The sequence below is a fragment of the Aquarana catesbeiana genome, linkage group LG05 (genome assembly GCF_042186555.1).
Source record: "Aquarana catesbeiana isolate 2022-GZ linkage group LG05, ASM4218655v1, whole genome shotgun sequence".
Classification (NCBI taxonomy): domain Eukaryota; kingdom Metazoa; phylum Chordata; class Amphibia; order Anura; family Ranidae; genus Aquarana; species Aquarana catesbeiana.
The window spans coordinates 458,498,713-458,514,899 of NC_133328.1; the positions used below are offsets into that span (position 1 = coordinate 458,498,713).

Consider the following 16,187-nt stretch of genomic DNA (forward strand, 5'->3'; position numbering starts at 1 on the left):
TTTTGTGGTCTCAAACTTTTTGTTGCAGATTCTTTATGGTATTAATGTTGGCCTAGCGTCCCTCGATCGTTAAAAGTACAGGGGCAAGATGTTTTTTTTTATGTCCACTGGTTAGACAACCTGTCTTGGTCACTTTGGTTCCTTCCATAAAGTTAAACCACCCTTACAACATTTGTCATTGTTGCTCTTCTCATGCCCATTCCCCTTTACAATGACATAAACAAGACTGGCTAAGCTGAGGGTTCATGGGCCTGCCACCAATTCCCAGTGCATAGGAGCAATCAAAGTGTGCATGCATGTCTGGCCACCATCGTAGATCTATGGTAGTTCAGCTATGTTGTTTTGCTTTGAAATAAAAAACACTTTTTTTAGTTATGTTCTAACAGTATAGTACATTTTCTTACTCTTTTTTTTTAGTTTGCAGGATTTTCCTCAGAATCCCTTTGTGAAAGAATCCTGGACTCCCAGTGCGCTGTCCTCATTACTGCAGGTATGAAAATACCTCTTTGTGCTTTGAAACAATGCATAATGCACCACTTTGCTTCATGTTAATGAGATCTAAACACTGTGTTTTTCAGATGGTGTTTTCAGAGGCGAAAAATTGATCAACTTGAAACATATCGCAGATGAGGCAGTTCATAAATGCAAAGAAAAGTAGGTTTTATTTATTCCAGTCTGTGTCCTTTATTTATATGTATGTGATCATGCTTTTTAGGGTTAATTATTGGCAGAGATATAGCAGTGGTTAGATAAAGATAATGGTAGGATATTTTGTTTTTCAGCAATTATAGGGGTGGACTGTGTACCATACTGTCAAGTAGTAAATATGAAAGGGCACCAAACCAACCCAAAAAAACAGACCAATAACCCAAAAAAGTGACCAGGTTGCTGCCCTTTTAAGTGCAAAGTGACACTACATAATATCTGAATAATAAAAGTAGACTCAAGCCTTACAATCCCCCAAAAAAAACCCCACTGAATCTACAAACAATTTATATACAAACCATATGCAGATATACAACAGTAATATGTGATAAAAAGTCCAAACATTCAATAATTTGTTGCCTGGCATTTTGGCACTTCAGCGCTTTTGAAAGCACTGCGTTTGGCAACAAATTATTGCACGTTTAGACTTTTTATCACACGTTTATTTTATATATCTGCATATGGTTTGAATATGAATTTTTTGTAGATTCAGTGTGGTGTTTTTTGTGGATTCCAAGGCTAATATGACAGCATGTGGCAATATAAACGTGTGTGTATGTGTGTATGTGTGTATATGTGTATATGTGTGTGTATGTGTATGTGCTCCAGAAACAACCCATAACTTCCGGGTACTCGAATCGCGGTGTCGTCGGGACGTAGCTTCTCCTCCCTACGTCGTTTCGTCACTACAGGACGTGGTCACGGGATACGAGCTACGTCCCGACCCACCGCTTATATACACACAGCAGCAACATCTCATTGCTGCAAGGGAAATTGACGCGCCATCTTGTCTCAGGGAAACAGTGAGGGCAAGTACATGAAGTCACGTCCGTAATAGACGTTCTAGGCAGGGGCGGACTGACCATTGAGCCACTCGGGCACTGCCCGAGGGCCCTGGGCCACTAGGGGGCCCCATCAGGGTTGCCAGCCTCAGTAAAACCAGGGACAGTATGTATAAATTTGTGTTTTTTTTTACATCTGTCTGTGTATACTGTGTGTACATGTATGTGTATACTGTGTGGCCCCATAATCTCTGATTGCATGGGGGCCCCATAATCTCCTATTGCCCAGGGGCCCCATGAGTTATCAGTCCGCCCCTGGTTCTAGGCATTATGACAGTGCATCATTAGCCACTAACAGAACTGTCATACCAACGCCAAAAACCTGCAGGTCAAAAGGCTGCTATTGCAAAAAGTTCACTGCAAATATGAACATATTAAATGCAGTCTGATGGAAAATTAATTATAACTAATAGAGAGTTACATACATAATTCAGCAACAGCACCATTAATGTGCATTCCGTGGCTAATCATTAAAGGACATGATTCAAGGGACCCAGATAATCTAACCCAAAGACAATTTTAGGTCGTATGGGGATAAAAATGAAAAATATATATATTGAACACATTTTTATTTATTGAGAAAAATTTTTTTTAAATTAAAAAATTAATATTGATGAAAAAATTGGAATTACAAAATATATTAAATTGGATAAGTAAGAATCGTGACTGGAATAGCCTGGGTCACCAGACCAGATTTGGTGAACCCATATTTCCTAGCCTCCAAATGGCTAAAATATAAGTATAAAGAATCCATCCAAGGGGTAATTAATACTCAAAAAACAAATAGAAAAATAAAAAATTAATAAAGAAAATTGATAAAAAATTAGTCGTCTCCCTGAGATGAAAGGGCACCCCAAATACAGAAGTTCGTATAAAAGCCTATAAACGCCATTAAATCAAAAAATAACTTATGCAATCAGAAACCATGATATAGCTCACAGATAAGCGATATGATTCTATTAAGACTGGAAAAAATAAAATAAAGATATGTAAAGGAAAACTTATAATGGCCATATTCACCCAAACAGCCTAGGAGTTGTCTATAAAAGAATTAACATCAACATCGATGTTAAGGCCAAAGGGGGTATAAGTCTTCAATTTATGGACCCAGGCCATCTCTAACCTAGAAATACTCCGAACCAGGACACTACCCCTCCAATGGGGCTTAAATTTATCGACCCCCAGAAAGATGGTGCCTGTGGGATCTCTACCATGAACAGTCAAGTAATGTTTTGATACAGAGTGCTTTGTGAATCCTCTTCTGATATTATTAATATGTTCGTTTAGTCGCACCTGCAGGGGTCTTTTTGTCCGGCCCACATACTGCAGGCCACAAGGGCACTGCAGCAAGTAGACGACCCCTGAGGTGGAACATGTAATAAAGGGCTCGATGGTAAAGGATTTGCGCGTACAAGTAGAAGTGAAATTCACAGATCTTCTACTCCTGCAACCGTTTAGAGAACAAACCTGACACCTCCTACATTGGAAGTATCCGGTCAGTTCCGAAAAAAAAGTGGGTCTTGAAATGGGAGGGTCAAAAATGTTGGGTGCCACTTTATCCTAAAGTGACGGTGCCCCTCTAAACACTACTTGAGGTTTATCTGGCAGGATGGATGTCAACACCCTATCGTTTTTAAGGATGTGCCAATATTTGTTTATAATGCGTTTGACTTTAGAGTGTTGGCAGGTAAAATCAGTGACAAAGGGACAGCGAAAAGAGGCATCAATCGGATCCTTGACTCGCTCAACGAGCAAATCTTTGCGGTCCACTTTATCGACCTGATCCAACGTACTGGCAACAAAATCTGGGGAATAGCCCTTGGCAACAAACCTCTGGGTCAAAATCTGTGCCTGGGTCTGAAAGGTGACAACATCTGTGCAATTCCGTTTTAAACTCTTAGGCACAGACTTGAGCCATGAGGCATGGTGGCAGCTATCATGGGGAATGGAAGAATTTCTATCGGTCGGTTTGAAGTATGTGGAGGTAATAAATTCATTATTGCATATGGAGATAGGTCCAAAAAGTTGATCTGCTCCGGACTGGCTTCATAATTGAGCTGAATGCTCCTATCGTTGTTATTAAGGAAGCACATGTATTCAGATAGATCAGAATCAGTGCCATTCCACAGGAGGAGGATGTCGTCTATATAACGAACCCACAGGGCCAACTGGGGCCTTGGCTGGGCATAGACGACATCCTCCTCCCACCTGGCCATGAAAAGATTTGCCAGGCTAGGGGCGTATTTAGCCCCCATTGCAACCCCCCTATCTTGGCGATAATAATTCCCATCAAACCAAAAAAAATTATGAGTCGCTGCAAACTCCAATAGTAACATGATAAATTGAATTTGTTCCTCGGGGAGTTTGGACAATCGATAGAGATGCTCCGATACGGCCTCTAAACCCAATTGATGGGGGATAACCGTATATAAGGAGGTGACGTCGGCCGTCACCAATATCATCCCCTCCCTCGGTGTGAGGTTGGAGAGGAGATTGATGACATCCCGAGTGTCTTTAACATAAGACCTCATGGTACGCACCAAAGGCTGCAGGTAAAAGTCTATGTATTTGCCCACCCGGGACGTAATGGAATCAATCCCACTGACTATGGGGCGTCCCGGGGGGGCAAACAAGGCTCTTGTGTATCTTCGGTAAATAATAAATTATCGGTACCCTGGGTGCCCTGGGGACCAGAAATGCCCTCTCTTTCTTGTTCAGGATACCGAGACTAAAACCCCTGGTAACCAGGAGTTCCAATTCGGTTTTATAGGTTGCAGTAGGGTTAGATGGCAATCGGGTGTAGGTGGTGTTGTCACCTAGAATGCGATACATTTTATGCATATAATCGCTCTTATTCAGGATGACTATCCCTTCACCTTTGTCCGCAGGGCGGATAACAAGTTGTTTATTACTACACAGATTCTATACCTAACTGGATATCCTTCTTGCTTCTCACAAGTTTCACATTCATTTCCTCCAACTCCCTCAGGGCCAAGTTCCTAAAAACTTTGAACGAAGGGGATAAATGGCCAGGGGGGGTTAAACAAAGATGCGTTGGACAAACCTGAATGGGAGAAGCCATCATTCGAAATTCTAGAGGGATTAGTGGGGTTTGAAACCATATACCTTTTGAATGTTAAGTTTTCTAACATATTTATGGATGTCCATATACGTTTGGAACTTATTGATATTCCGGGTGGGACAAATTTTAAACCTTTGTCCAGAACTCTGACCTTAGAGTCTGTCAAAGTCTGAAAACTCAGGTTAAAGATCCCAGTACCGTCTATGTCCTTGGTCTTTTTGGACTTAATGCGCCTCCCCCCTCTAGTTCCTCTCTTAGTTCTACCAATCTTTTTGTACCCTGATTGGGTCTGGGAAAATCCCAATTCTGATGTCCAGGGTTGTATGAACTGTTAGTTTCGGTGCCTTCGATATGATTAAATGCATATTGGCCACCAGAGTTCCCAATATCCTCCCTTATTTCAGGGGATGGTTGGTAGGGGCCTTCCTCTGGGTACCGAATATCTCCTAAGGGCAGAAAATTGTTCTGTACTGGTATATTATAACCGGTGGTGTAATCTCCCTCATAGTGTGCTGCAAGTTGTTCACCATAGTTGTTAGGGCGAACATACCCGGGGGCCCCGAAGGTGAGGTGGAATAAGTGTACGATGGTCAGAATGACCACCTTGAAAATGGCCATTGTTGGTATAGCCATTGTTGGTTCTAAATGCAGCGCCCCGCATCCGTACTGGGGGTGGGCCTCGTATTGAGCCCTTTCCGCGGCCAAAGGGCTCAATACGAGGCCCACCCCCAGTACAGGTGCGGGGCGCTGCATTTAGAACCAACAATGGCCATTTTCAAGGACGGAGGGGACAAAGGGGACGGGATAGTCATCCTGAATAAGAGCGATTATATGCATAAAATGTATCGCATTCTAGGTGACGACACCACCTACACCCGATTGCCATCTAACCCTATTGCAACCTATAAAACCAAATTGGAACTCCTGGTTACCAGGGGTTTTAGTCTCGGTATCCTGAACAAGAAAGAGAGGGCATTTCTGGTCCCCAGGGCACCCAGGGTACCAATAATTTATTATTTACCGAAGATACACAAGAGCCTTGTTTGCCCCCCGGGACGCCCCATAGTCAGTGGGATTGATTCCATTACGTCCCGGGTGGGCAAATACATAGACTTTTACCTGCAGCCTTTGGTGCGTACCATGAGGTCTTATGTTAAAGACACTCGGGATGTCATCAATCTCCTCTCCAACCTCATACCGAGGGAGGGGATGATATTGGTGACGGCCGACGTCACCTCCTTATATACGATTATCCCCCATCAATTGGGTTTAGAGGCCGTATCGGAGCATCTCTATCGATTGTCCAATCTCCCTGAGGAACAAATTCAATTTATCATGTCACTATTGGAGTTTGCAGCGACTCATAATTTTTTTTGGTTTGATGGGAATTATTATCGCCAAGATAGGGGGGTTGCAATGGGGGCTAAATACGCCCCTAGCCTGGCAAATCTTTTCATAGCCAGGTGGGAGGAGGATGTCATCTATGCCCAGCCAAGGCTCCAGTTGGCCCTGTGGGTTCGTTATATAGACGACATCCTCCTCCTGTGGGATGGCACTGATTCTGATCTATCTGAATACATGTGCTTCCTTAATAACAACGATAGGGGCATTCAGCTCAATTATGAAGCCAGTCCGGAGCAGATGTTGTCACCTTTCAGACCCAGGCACAGATTTTGACCCAGAGCTTTGTTGCCAAGGGCTATTCCCCAGATTTTGTTGCCAGTACGTTGGATCAGGTCGATAAAGTGGACCGCAAAGATTTGCTCGTTGAGCGAGTCAAGGATCCGATTGATGCCTCTTTTCGCTGTCCCTTTGTCACTGATTTTACCTGCCAACACTCTAAAGTCAAACGCATTATAAACAAATATTGGCACATCCTTAAAAACGATAGGGTGTTGACATCCATCCTGCCAGATAAACCTCAAGTAGTGTTTAGAGGGGCACCGTCACTTTAGGATAAAGTGGCACCCAACATTTTTGACCCTCCCATTTCAAGACCCACTTTTTTTTCGGAACTGACCGGATACTTCCAATGTAGGAGGTGTCAGGTTTGTTCTCTAAACGGTTGCAGGAGTAGAAGATCTGTGAATTTCACTTCTACTTGTACGCGCAAATCCTTTACCATCGAGCCCTTTTTTACATGTTCCACCTCGGGGGTCATCTACTTGCTGCAGTGCCCTTGTGGCCTGCAGTATGTGGGCCGGACAAAAAGACCCCTGCAGGTGCGACTAAACGAACATATTAATAATATCAGGAGAGGATTCACAAAGCACTCTGTATCAAAACATTACTTGACTGTTCATGGTAGAGATCCCACAGGCACCATCTTTCTGGGGGTCGATAAATTTAAGCCCCATTGGAGGGGTAGTGTCCTGGTTCGGAGTATTTCTAGGTTAGAGATGGCCTGGGTCCATAAATTGAAGACTTATACCCCCTTTGGCCTTAACATCGATGTTGATGTTAATTCTTTTATAGACAACTCCTAGGCTGTTTGGGTGAATATGGCCATTATAAGTTTTCCTTTACATATCTTTATTTTATTTTTTCCAGTCTTAATAGAATCATATCGCTTATCTGTGAGCTATATCATGGTTTCTGATTGCATAAGTTATTTTTTGATTTAATGGCGTTTATAGGCTTTTATACGAACTTCTGTATTTGGGGTGCCCTTTCATCTCAGGGAGACGACTAATTTTTTATCAATTTTCTTTATTAATTTTTTATTTTTCTATTTGTTTTTTGAGTATTAATTACCCCTTGGATGGATTCTTTATACTTATATTTTAGCCATTTGGAGGCTAGGAAATATGGGTTCACCAAATCGGGTCTGGTGACCCAGGCTATTCCAGTCACGATTCTTACTTATCCAATTTAATATATTTTGTAATTCCAATTTTTTCATCAATATTAATTTTTTAATTTAAAAAAAAATTTTTTCAATAAATAAAATGTCTTCAATATATATATTTTTCATTTTTATCCCCATACGACCTAAAATTGTCTTTGGGTTAGATTATCTGGGCCCCTTGAATCATGTCCTTTAATGATTAGCCACGGAATGCACATTAATGGTGCTGTTGCTGAATTATGTATGTAACTCTCTATTAGTTATAATTAATTTTCCATCAGACTGCATTTAATATGTTCATATTTGCAGTGAACTTTTTGCAATAGCAGCCTTTTAACCTGCAGGTTTTTGGCATTGGTATGACAGTTCTGTTAGTGGCTAATGATGCACTGTCATCATGCCTAGAACGTCTATTACGGACGTGACTTCATGTACTTGCCCTCACTGTTTCCCTGAGACAAGATGGCGCGTCAATTTCCCTTGCAGCAATGAGATGTTGCTGCTGTGTGTATATAAGCGGTGGGTTGGGACGTAGCTCGTATCCCGTGACCACGTCCTGTAGTGACGAAACGACGTAGGGAGGAGAAGCTACGTCCCGACGACACCGCGATTCGAGTACCCGGAAGTTACGGGTTGTTTCTGGAGCCGGCCGGCTTTCTTTGTACGCATACATACAACTGCTGTTTGTAAGTGCATTTTCTGGCTTTTTATTCAATAAGAGCCCTTTCACACTGGGGCGGTTTGCAGGCACTATTGCGCTAATAATAGCGCCTGCAAACCGACCCGAAAGTGCCGCTGCCTTAATTCCAGTATGAAAGCCCCGAGGGCTTTCACACTGGAGCGATGCGCTGGCAGGACGGTAAAAAAAAGTCCTGCTAGCAGCATCTTTGGAGCGATGAAGGAGCGGAGTGTATACCGCTCCTTTACCGCTCCCGCCCATTGAAATCAATGGGACGGCGCGGCTATACCGCCGGCAAAGCGCCTCTGCAGAGGCGCCTTGCGGTGGTTTTTAACCATTTCTCAGCCGCTAGCGGGGGGTAAAACCGCCCCCACTAGCGGCCGCATACCGACGGTAAAGCGCCGCTTACAGTAGCGGCGCTTTACCGCCGACGCCCGCCCCAGTGTGAAAGGGCTCTTAATGTAAGATTTTATGCTATGTGGAGCTGTTTATTTCTTTTATGGTGACACATCCAACCCATCTTGGTGTGGTCAGTGAAGAGGGTTCCTGCGGACCGGATGACATCTTGTACCTGTCTCTTAGATCCCGGGCTGGGGTTGTAGCCATCCGCCCAGTAAGGTCTCCCATAATTAAGAGACCAACGTTTTTTGGTAAGAGGCAGCAGTTTTTGAAGGTGGAGGTACGCACCCTATTCACTGCAGCAAGACTATCAATATTTTTTCACTTGGCACCTGGGGATATTCTTCATTTTTTTTTGTTTTTTATTTTTCTCGTTTTTGTGCTATATTTAGTGTATGGACTATAACCACTATTGTTCTGTGCGTACAGACCAAGGACAATATCTGCGCCTCATAGGATTTGTTCACATTATATATTGATTATTTTTTGATTTATGTTTTGTCATGGTTTTCTGAGGCATTCACTTGTTACATTGATTTTTGTTTGATATATATTTTGTCATGGTGTTTTGAGGCATTCATCTGTTGCCTTTATCACGTCACATTACTGTTCACTTCTTACAGACATAGAAATAATATCTGTGTTTTATGAATCTATTTTAATACACTGATTATCACTAAACTAAATTGCACAGTGATTATCACTTATATTCATATTCCTCTATGAGGTTTTAAGGCACTTATTTGTTGCCTTTTCTCACATTTTTCAGCGCGACTTTTTTATTTTTCATTTGACATAGCAGATTATGTTCCAATATCTAACACTCATTATTGTATAAAATGCATTTATAAATGTTATTTTTCATGGTGTAAGAATACTGTATAATATTGTGACTCCTTTATTATGGATATATGATGAATGGAAGTTCAATGTTCACTCTTGCCACTAGGGCTCACACTGTGAAGAACTGCATTGTGGTAAAACACCTCAGCGGAAGGCTCAACAACCAAAATAAATCAAAACTTCAGGTAATCATCGTATATTTTTCTATAACTAATTATGCTCTTCCAATAATATAAGGTAATCTAATAATTGTCTACCCGTCTTTTTTTTTTTTTTGCTTATTATAGTCCTCATCATTTTGACATCATTTAAAATATACAGTGCCTTGAAAAAGTATTCATATCCCTTGAAATTCATGTTACACCAAAAACGCTATTTTTTTTTTTTTTATTGGGATTTTATGTGATGGAGTCATAGACCAACACAAAGTGGCACATAATTGTGAAGTGGTTTGAAAAAGATAAATGAGTTACAATTTTATTTATTTATTTTTTAAATATCTGAAAAGTGTGGCGTGCATTTGTATTCAGTCCCCTTTGCTCTGATGCCCCTAACTAAAATCTAGTGGAACCAATTGCCTTCAGAAGTCACCTAATTAGTAAATAGGGTCCACCTGTGTGTAATTTAATCTCAGTATAAATACAGCTGTTCTGTTAAGCCTTCAGAGGTTTGTTAGAGAGCCTTAGTGAACAAACGGCATCATAAAGGCCAAGGAACACACCAGACATGTCAAGGATAAAGTTGTGGAGAAGTTTAGAGCAGGGTTAGCTTATAAAAAAAAATATCCCAAGTTTTAAACCTCTCATGGAGCACTTCCATCCATCATCCGAAAATGGAAAGCGTATGGCACGACTGCAAGCCTATCAAGACATGGTCGTCCACCTAAACTGATAGGCCAGGCAAGGAGACCATTAATCAGAGAAGCAGCCAAAAGGCCCATGGTAACTCTGGAGGAGCTGCAGAGATCCACAGCTCAGGTGGGAGAATCTGTCCACAGGACAACTATTAGTCACTCACTCCACAAATCTGGCCTTTATGGAAAGTTGCAAGAAGAAAACCATTGTTGAAAAAAAGCCATAAGAAATCCTGTTTGCGGTTTGTGAGAAGCCATGTGGGGGACACAGCAAACATGGGGAAGAAGGTGCTCTGGTCAGATGAGACCAAAATTTAACTTTTCGCCTAAAGGCAAAATGCTATGTGTGGCAGAAAACTAACACTGCACATCACACTGAACACACCATCCCCACTGTGAAACGTGGTGGCAGCATCATGTTGTGTGGATGCTTTTTTTCAGCCGGGACAGGGAAGCTGGTCAGAGTTGATGGGAAGATCGATGAAACCAAATAGGGAAATCTTAGAAGAAAACCTGTTAAAGTCCGCAAAAGATCAAAGCATATTCATCTGTTAGCATGGCCCGGGCACAGTCCAGACCTAAATCCAAATGAGAATCTGTGGCAAGACTTGAAAATTGCTGTTCACAGATGCTCTCCATCCAATCTGACAGAGCTTGAGCTATTTTGCAAAGGAGAATGGGCAAAAATGTCACTTTCCTAGATGTGCAAAGCTGGTAGAGACATCCCCAAAAAGAATTGCAGCTGTAATTGCAGCAAAGGGCGGTTCTACAAAGTATTGACTCAGAGGGGCTAAATACAAATGCACGCCACACTCTTCACATATTTATTTGTGAACAAATTTTGCAAACCGTTTATCATTTTCCTTTCACTTCACAATTATGTGCCACTTTGTGTTGGTCTATCACATAAAATACATTTTATGTTTTTGGTTGTAACATGATAAAATGTGGAAAATTTCAAGGTGTATGAAGGCACTAAATGCTATTGATTGTTATGCTATTAGAATTCTATATTGTTATGCTTTTTTATGAAGGTTTCCTGGAACCCAGACAGTGATTTTTGGTTGGATGAGCTGATGGTAGACGCAAAAGAAGAATGTGAACCTGAGTGGCTGGATTCAGAGGATCCTCTTTTCATTCTCTATACCAGTGGCTCTACTGGGAAACCTAAGGTACAGATCCTGTTGTTCTATGTTAGGAATTGTATCTTACAAATGTATTCAAAATTATCAACCAAGACAGACCTGTTCACTGTATCATATAGTTTATAGGCTGTAGTGTCTATGAATGGGTCTAAAAGATCTTTAGTTAAACTGAGTCTGACAAATGATGTGGCCATTGAATGTACTCAACTGACATCAGTCTATTCAGGCAAAATTACTGTGGTTGGTTATTTCTGTGCTTAGTCTCCTACTGCACTTGAAATCTAAACTCTTAGATGAAAACACCTTGAGATACCAATACTCTTTTCATGCTTGTCCTGACCCTCGTTATATTAGTGGCCAGTTTAAAGAAGTCAATGAGAGAATGGTTCCCTTACAATGATGGTCAGTGGTAAAGTGCCACCTTAGATTGATGATGAATGGGATATGTGGGCATTGGGAAAAGAGTCCTTGTATATTGGTGGTCAGTGGAAAAAGTGCTCCTTTTACATTGGTGGTCAGCTGGAAAAGCACTCCTTTTACATTTGTGGCTAGTGGGAAAATTCTCCTTTACATTGGTGGTCACCTTAGGTTTATAAATGGGATATGGCTCCCTTGCATTGGTGGGCATTGGGAAAAGTTCCTTTATATTGGTATTCAGTGAGGAAAGCGTTCCTTTTACATTGGTGGACATTGGGAAAAGAGTCCTTTTTATATTGGTGGTCAGTTGAAAAAGCGCTCCTTTTTACATTGGTGGTCAGCAGGAAGAAAAGCTCTCCTTTTTACATTGGTGGTCAGCAGGAAGAAAAGCACTCCTTTTTACATTGGTGGTCAGCAGGAAAAGTGCTCCTTTCTTATCGTACATCATGGGACACAGAGCCATAGTAGTTACTATGTGGGTTATAGGCCACCTTCAGGTTATGGACACTGGTACGCCCTAAAACAAAAGTCCACTCCCTATATAACCCCTCCCACTACTGGGAGTACCTCAGTTTTTTAGCCAGTATCTAAGGTTGTTGGTCACGAGTAAAGATGTGCTGTGATGAGTTCCACTGGAGCAATCCTTGCTGGGGCTTGCCATGCAGCTGGATCCATTCAAAGTGTCTTTTAGGCCGAATTGAATGGCACCCGGGCCTCATGTCCGAACAAACAAGACTTTGCCTGTAAATGTTTCTCCTTTTAGAGAGCTGGACCCTGGGATCCAGTACTTTTTGGTATTAAGTCCATAAAGTTTTACTGGCAGTGGTGCTATTACAGGTCCAGGATTGTGGGTTTCCCAGAGGGTCCCCAGCTCCTGAACGTTTGTTAACGGAACCCACCATGAAGGGTGAAGATTGGGTCTGTTGGTTTTACCACAGAAAACCCTGCGGCGGGAAAAGTAAGTGGAGTTTTCTAAGAAATTTTTGAATTTTCTTATGAATGTCTCCTTTTAAATTTTTAGTACATTTTGTCATGCCTATGTGTCACCACTGGGGGCTGTATGGAGCACATAATTTCTCATGCTTCCTCAAAAGATCACACTGTGTTCGGAATAGCAGGCTTCCTTTCCCTCCAGCCAGCAGCAGACCCCCCACCTGTGCGGGAATGTGTGTTTTAAAAGCACCATTGTTACTGCTGCAAGCTAACGGAGGGACACAAGAGCAAAGAGGAGCATGAAAGAGGTTTGGTGACACAGGCATTCCTTTTGACACATTTATTATTGCATCAGGCTGGTGGTCAGTGAAAAAAGGGTCCCCTTATATAAGTGGTCATTTGGAAAAGTGCCCCTTACATTGGTGTGCAGTAATAAAATGCCTTTTTACATTGGTGGTCAGTGGGGGGAGGGTCCTATAACATTGGTGGTCAGGAGTAGAATGATCCCTCAATGACCTACACTGTTGGTCAGTGATTAAGTGCTTCCTTACATTGGTGGTCAGTGAGAGAGGCATCCCCTTACATTGGGGATCAGTGGGAGAGGGGCTGCTTTACATTAGTGGTCAGTGAGAGACGTGTCCCCTTACATTTGTGGTCCTTGGAAGTGCTCCCTTACAGTGGTGTCTGGTGCTAAACTGCCCCTTTTACACTGGCGGTCAGTGGTCCGAATTGTCCCTTTCATTACATTGGTGTTCATTGAGGGAACGGACCCCCTTACATTGGTGGTGAGTGGTTAAGTGCTCCCTTACATTGGTAATCGGTGATAGAAGGGTCCCCTTATACTGGTGGTCACTGATGAAGTGCCCCCTTCATTGGTGGTTACTGGTGAAGTGCACGTTTGCATTGGTGAAAGTTGGTTATTAATCACAAGAAGAAGATGGTAAGTGAATTGAACTGTGAGATAAAATAAAGAAAACTGGTAAAAGAACTTCTACATCTTAATAAATTTACATCTGTAATCTTTAGCTGTATAACTAAAGGTATCTCTTTAAGTTTCCTACTGGTGTCAGAAGACTCAGGGAAGAAGCTGTGCAGAAAAATGTCACGTCAGTTATGTCCACGTAGCATGTGGGGACATTTGTAAACACATTTATTTTTTTTCCCTTAATGACGCATTGAAGAGAGCCACTCCCTGCTTATTAAACATTCCAGATAACTCCGAGTGACAATTTCATACACATCATCTGAAAAGGCTAGGATTGCTTTTATTATGTTTGCCAGAGCTATAAAGACCAGGAATGCTTTTCCTGTTCATTTTTTTTTTTTTTTATAGATTATCAATTGATCCGTTTACAAGGTGGTGCAATTTATTACAGATGTGCCATTTCCCAATTAGTATAAGAATTGATGGGACATGAAAGATATTAAAGCACAACTGAAGCCTTTTTTTTTTTTTCCTTGTTATGGAACAAGTAAAGAATATGACATATATAGTTTTCAGTTAGCAAAGAACTCCATGGATTTTGCAGCTTAGACCAAAGTTAAATAACGTCCTTGTAATAGGTGTAGGCCATTTATGTACTTCATAAAGCCTGACCAAAAAACTCCTAGAACATTGCTAAAAGATGCCTTGCTGTTCACCTTCACCATCACAGGGGTGAGAATCACTAAGAGAAAGAGCTTGCTCCTATGATGGTGAAAGTGAACAGTAAGGCAGGCCATAGATGATGCGCTTTTCTTTCCTGCAGCCATGGGTTTTTTTGTTTTGTTTTTTTGTGCAGTGCATTTCTGAAATGCAAGGAAACGTACAGATGTGAATGGAGCCTCATTGTTCTTGTGTTACCGCACCAATTTCACTTTCAGGACCCATTCACATCTAGCATATTGGGAGTGAACGTTTTGTCTTGTTTTTCCTGTTATGTGCATAGGGCAGCCCGTTGATTTAAATGGGCTGTGCTATATGTGGATTATTGGACATGTTGGCGTTTTGTGGGTTGTGTGTTTTTTAATGTGCGTTTTGCAGCATTTGCCACTTGTTTTTTTACATGGCAAAATGTGTGTTTGCTTCTGTGTTTGTTATCAATCTTCTTTTTACTTCTGTGTTTGGTGTGTTGTTAACAGTTAATGGCACTGAAAGTGCAACTAATCATTTTAGGTGTATAAAGGTGGCAATACACTATAAAATCCGATTGTACAATCTCCTTTAGATTTACCAAATTTATATAATAGGAGGAAACGCCTATCTAGCCAATTGCTCTGTATCCAATTAGGCAGGCCCTTGCACTACATAATTGATGGCAGCTCTAAAGGAGATTGTACAATCAGATTGTATAGTGTGGCCACCTTTATACACCTAAAATTACTAGTTGCGCTTTCAGTGCCATTAATTGGTAACAGCACACAAACACAGAATCAAACACACATTTTGCCATGTGAAAAAACGCACAGTAAAAAACACGCAACCCACAAAACGCCAACATGTCCCATAAGCCACATATAGCACAGCCCATTTAAATCAGTAGGTTGCCCTATGCGTGTCACAGGAAAAACGAGACACAAAATGTGTGTTCCCACTATGCTAGATGTGAATGGGGCCTGAAAGTGAAATTGGTGCGGTAACACAAGAATAAGGATGAGCTCAGGCCTGTTTGCAAACTGCACGTGCAGAGCCCGCCAGTAAGTCGGCACTGCAGAGCGCTAATCACAAGCTGTGAGACATTGTCCCGATGCGCGGCTGCAGAGATCGGGAAATGTCTCCCTGCTTGTGATTAGTACTGTGCAGTGCCGACTTGCTGGCGGGCTCTGCACATGCTGTTTGTGAACATGCCTAAGCTCATCCTTACACAAGAACAATGAGGCTCCATTCACATCTGTGTGTTTCCTGCACAATTGCAGTAAAAAACGCACCAAGCTCCACTCTAAAAAAAAAAAAAAAAAAAAAGTTCTGAAGCTTCTTTGGGGTGATTGCTGTGTGTAGGGCTGCACATTCCGGTGGATGGGCTGCCCTATGTGCAATCTGATTGTATATTGTGTATTTAGTGAAGGATGATCACTGATTTATTGCATTTCATTTAAAAAAATCGTTCACCTGGGAATGGGTGGGTGGATGATGCAGGGTGTGTGCTAATGAGATCAGCTGGTCAACTCCTTCCTGTGTCGGGACCTACAGTCTGTAAGGCTCCATTCACACTAGCGCGTTTTTTGATGCATTTTGCATTTTGCAGAAATGCACGGGAATTTTTTAACATGGGTTCCTATGGAACATGTTCACATCAATGCTTTTTTGTTTCTCTGCATTTTTGGAAAGGGTCGGGGACTTTTTTTCATGCAAAAAGCAGCGTTTTGCATGTAATGGATTTCAATGGACAAGCATCAAAAACGCAAGTGCACCGTTTTTGCACCGTTTTTGATGCCTTTTTTTTTTTTTTTTATTAATTTTTT

General features: G+C 41.7%; 1 protein-coding gene across 1 annotated transcript in view; it reads left to right on the top strand.

Moving 5' to 3' along the window:
* Window positions 1-16,187, top strand: part of LOC141145066 (acetyl-coenzyme A synthetase, cytoplasmic-like) — a 77,536-nt gene that overhangs the window by 31,303 nt on the left and 30,046 nt on the right. Inside the window, exons 5-8 of the mRNA XM_073631358.1 lie at window positions 418-490; window positions 579-654; window positions 9,505-9,583; window positions 11,286-11,423. Coding sequence (XP_073487459.1) covers window positions 418-490; window positions 579-654; window positions 9,505-9,583; window positions 11,286-11,423 — 366 coding nt within the window. The remainder of the gene's footprint in view (window positions 1-417; window positions 491-578; window positions 655-9,504; window positions 9,584-11,285; window positions 11,424-16,187) is intronic.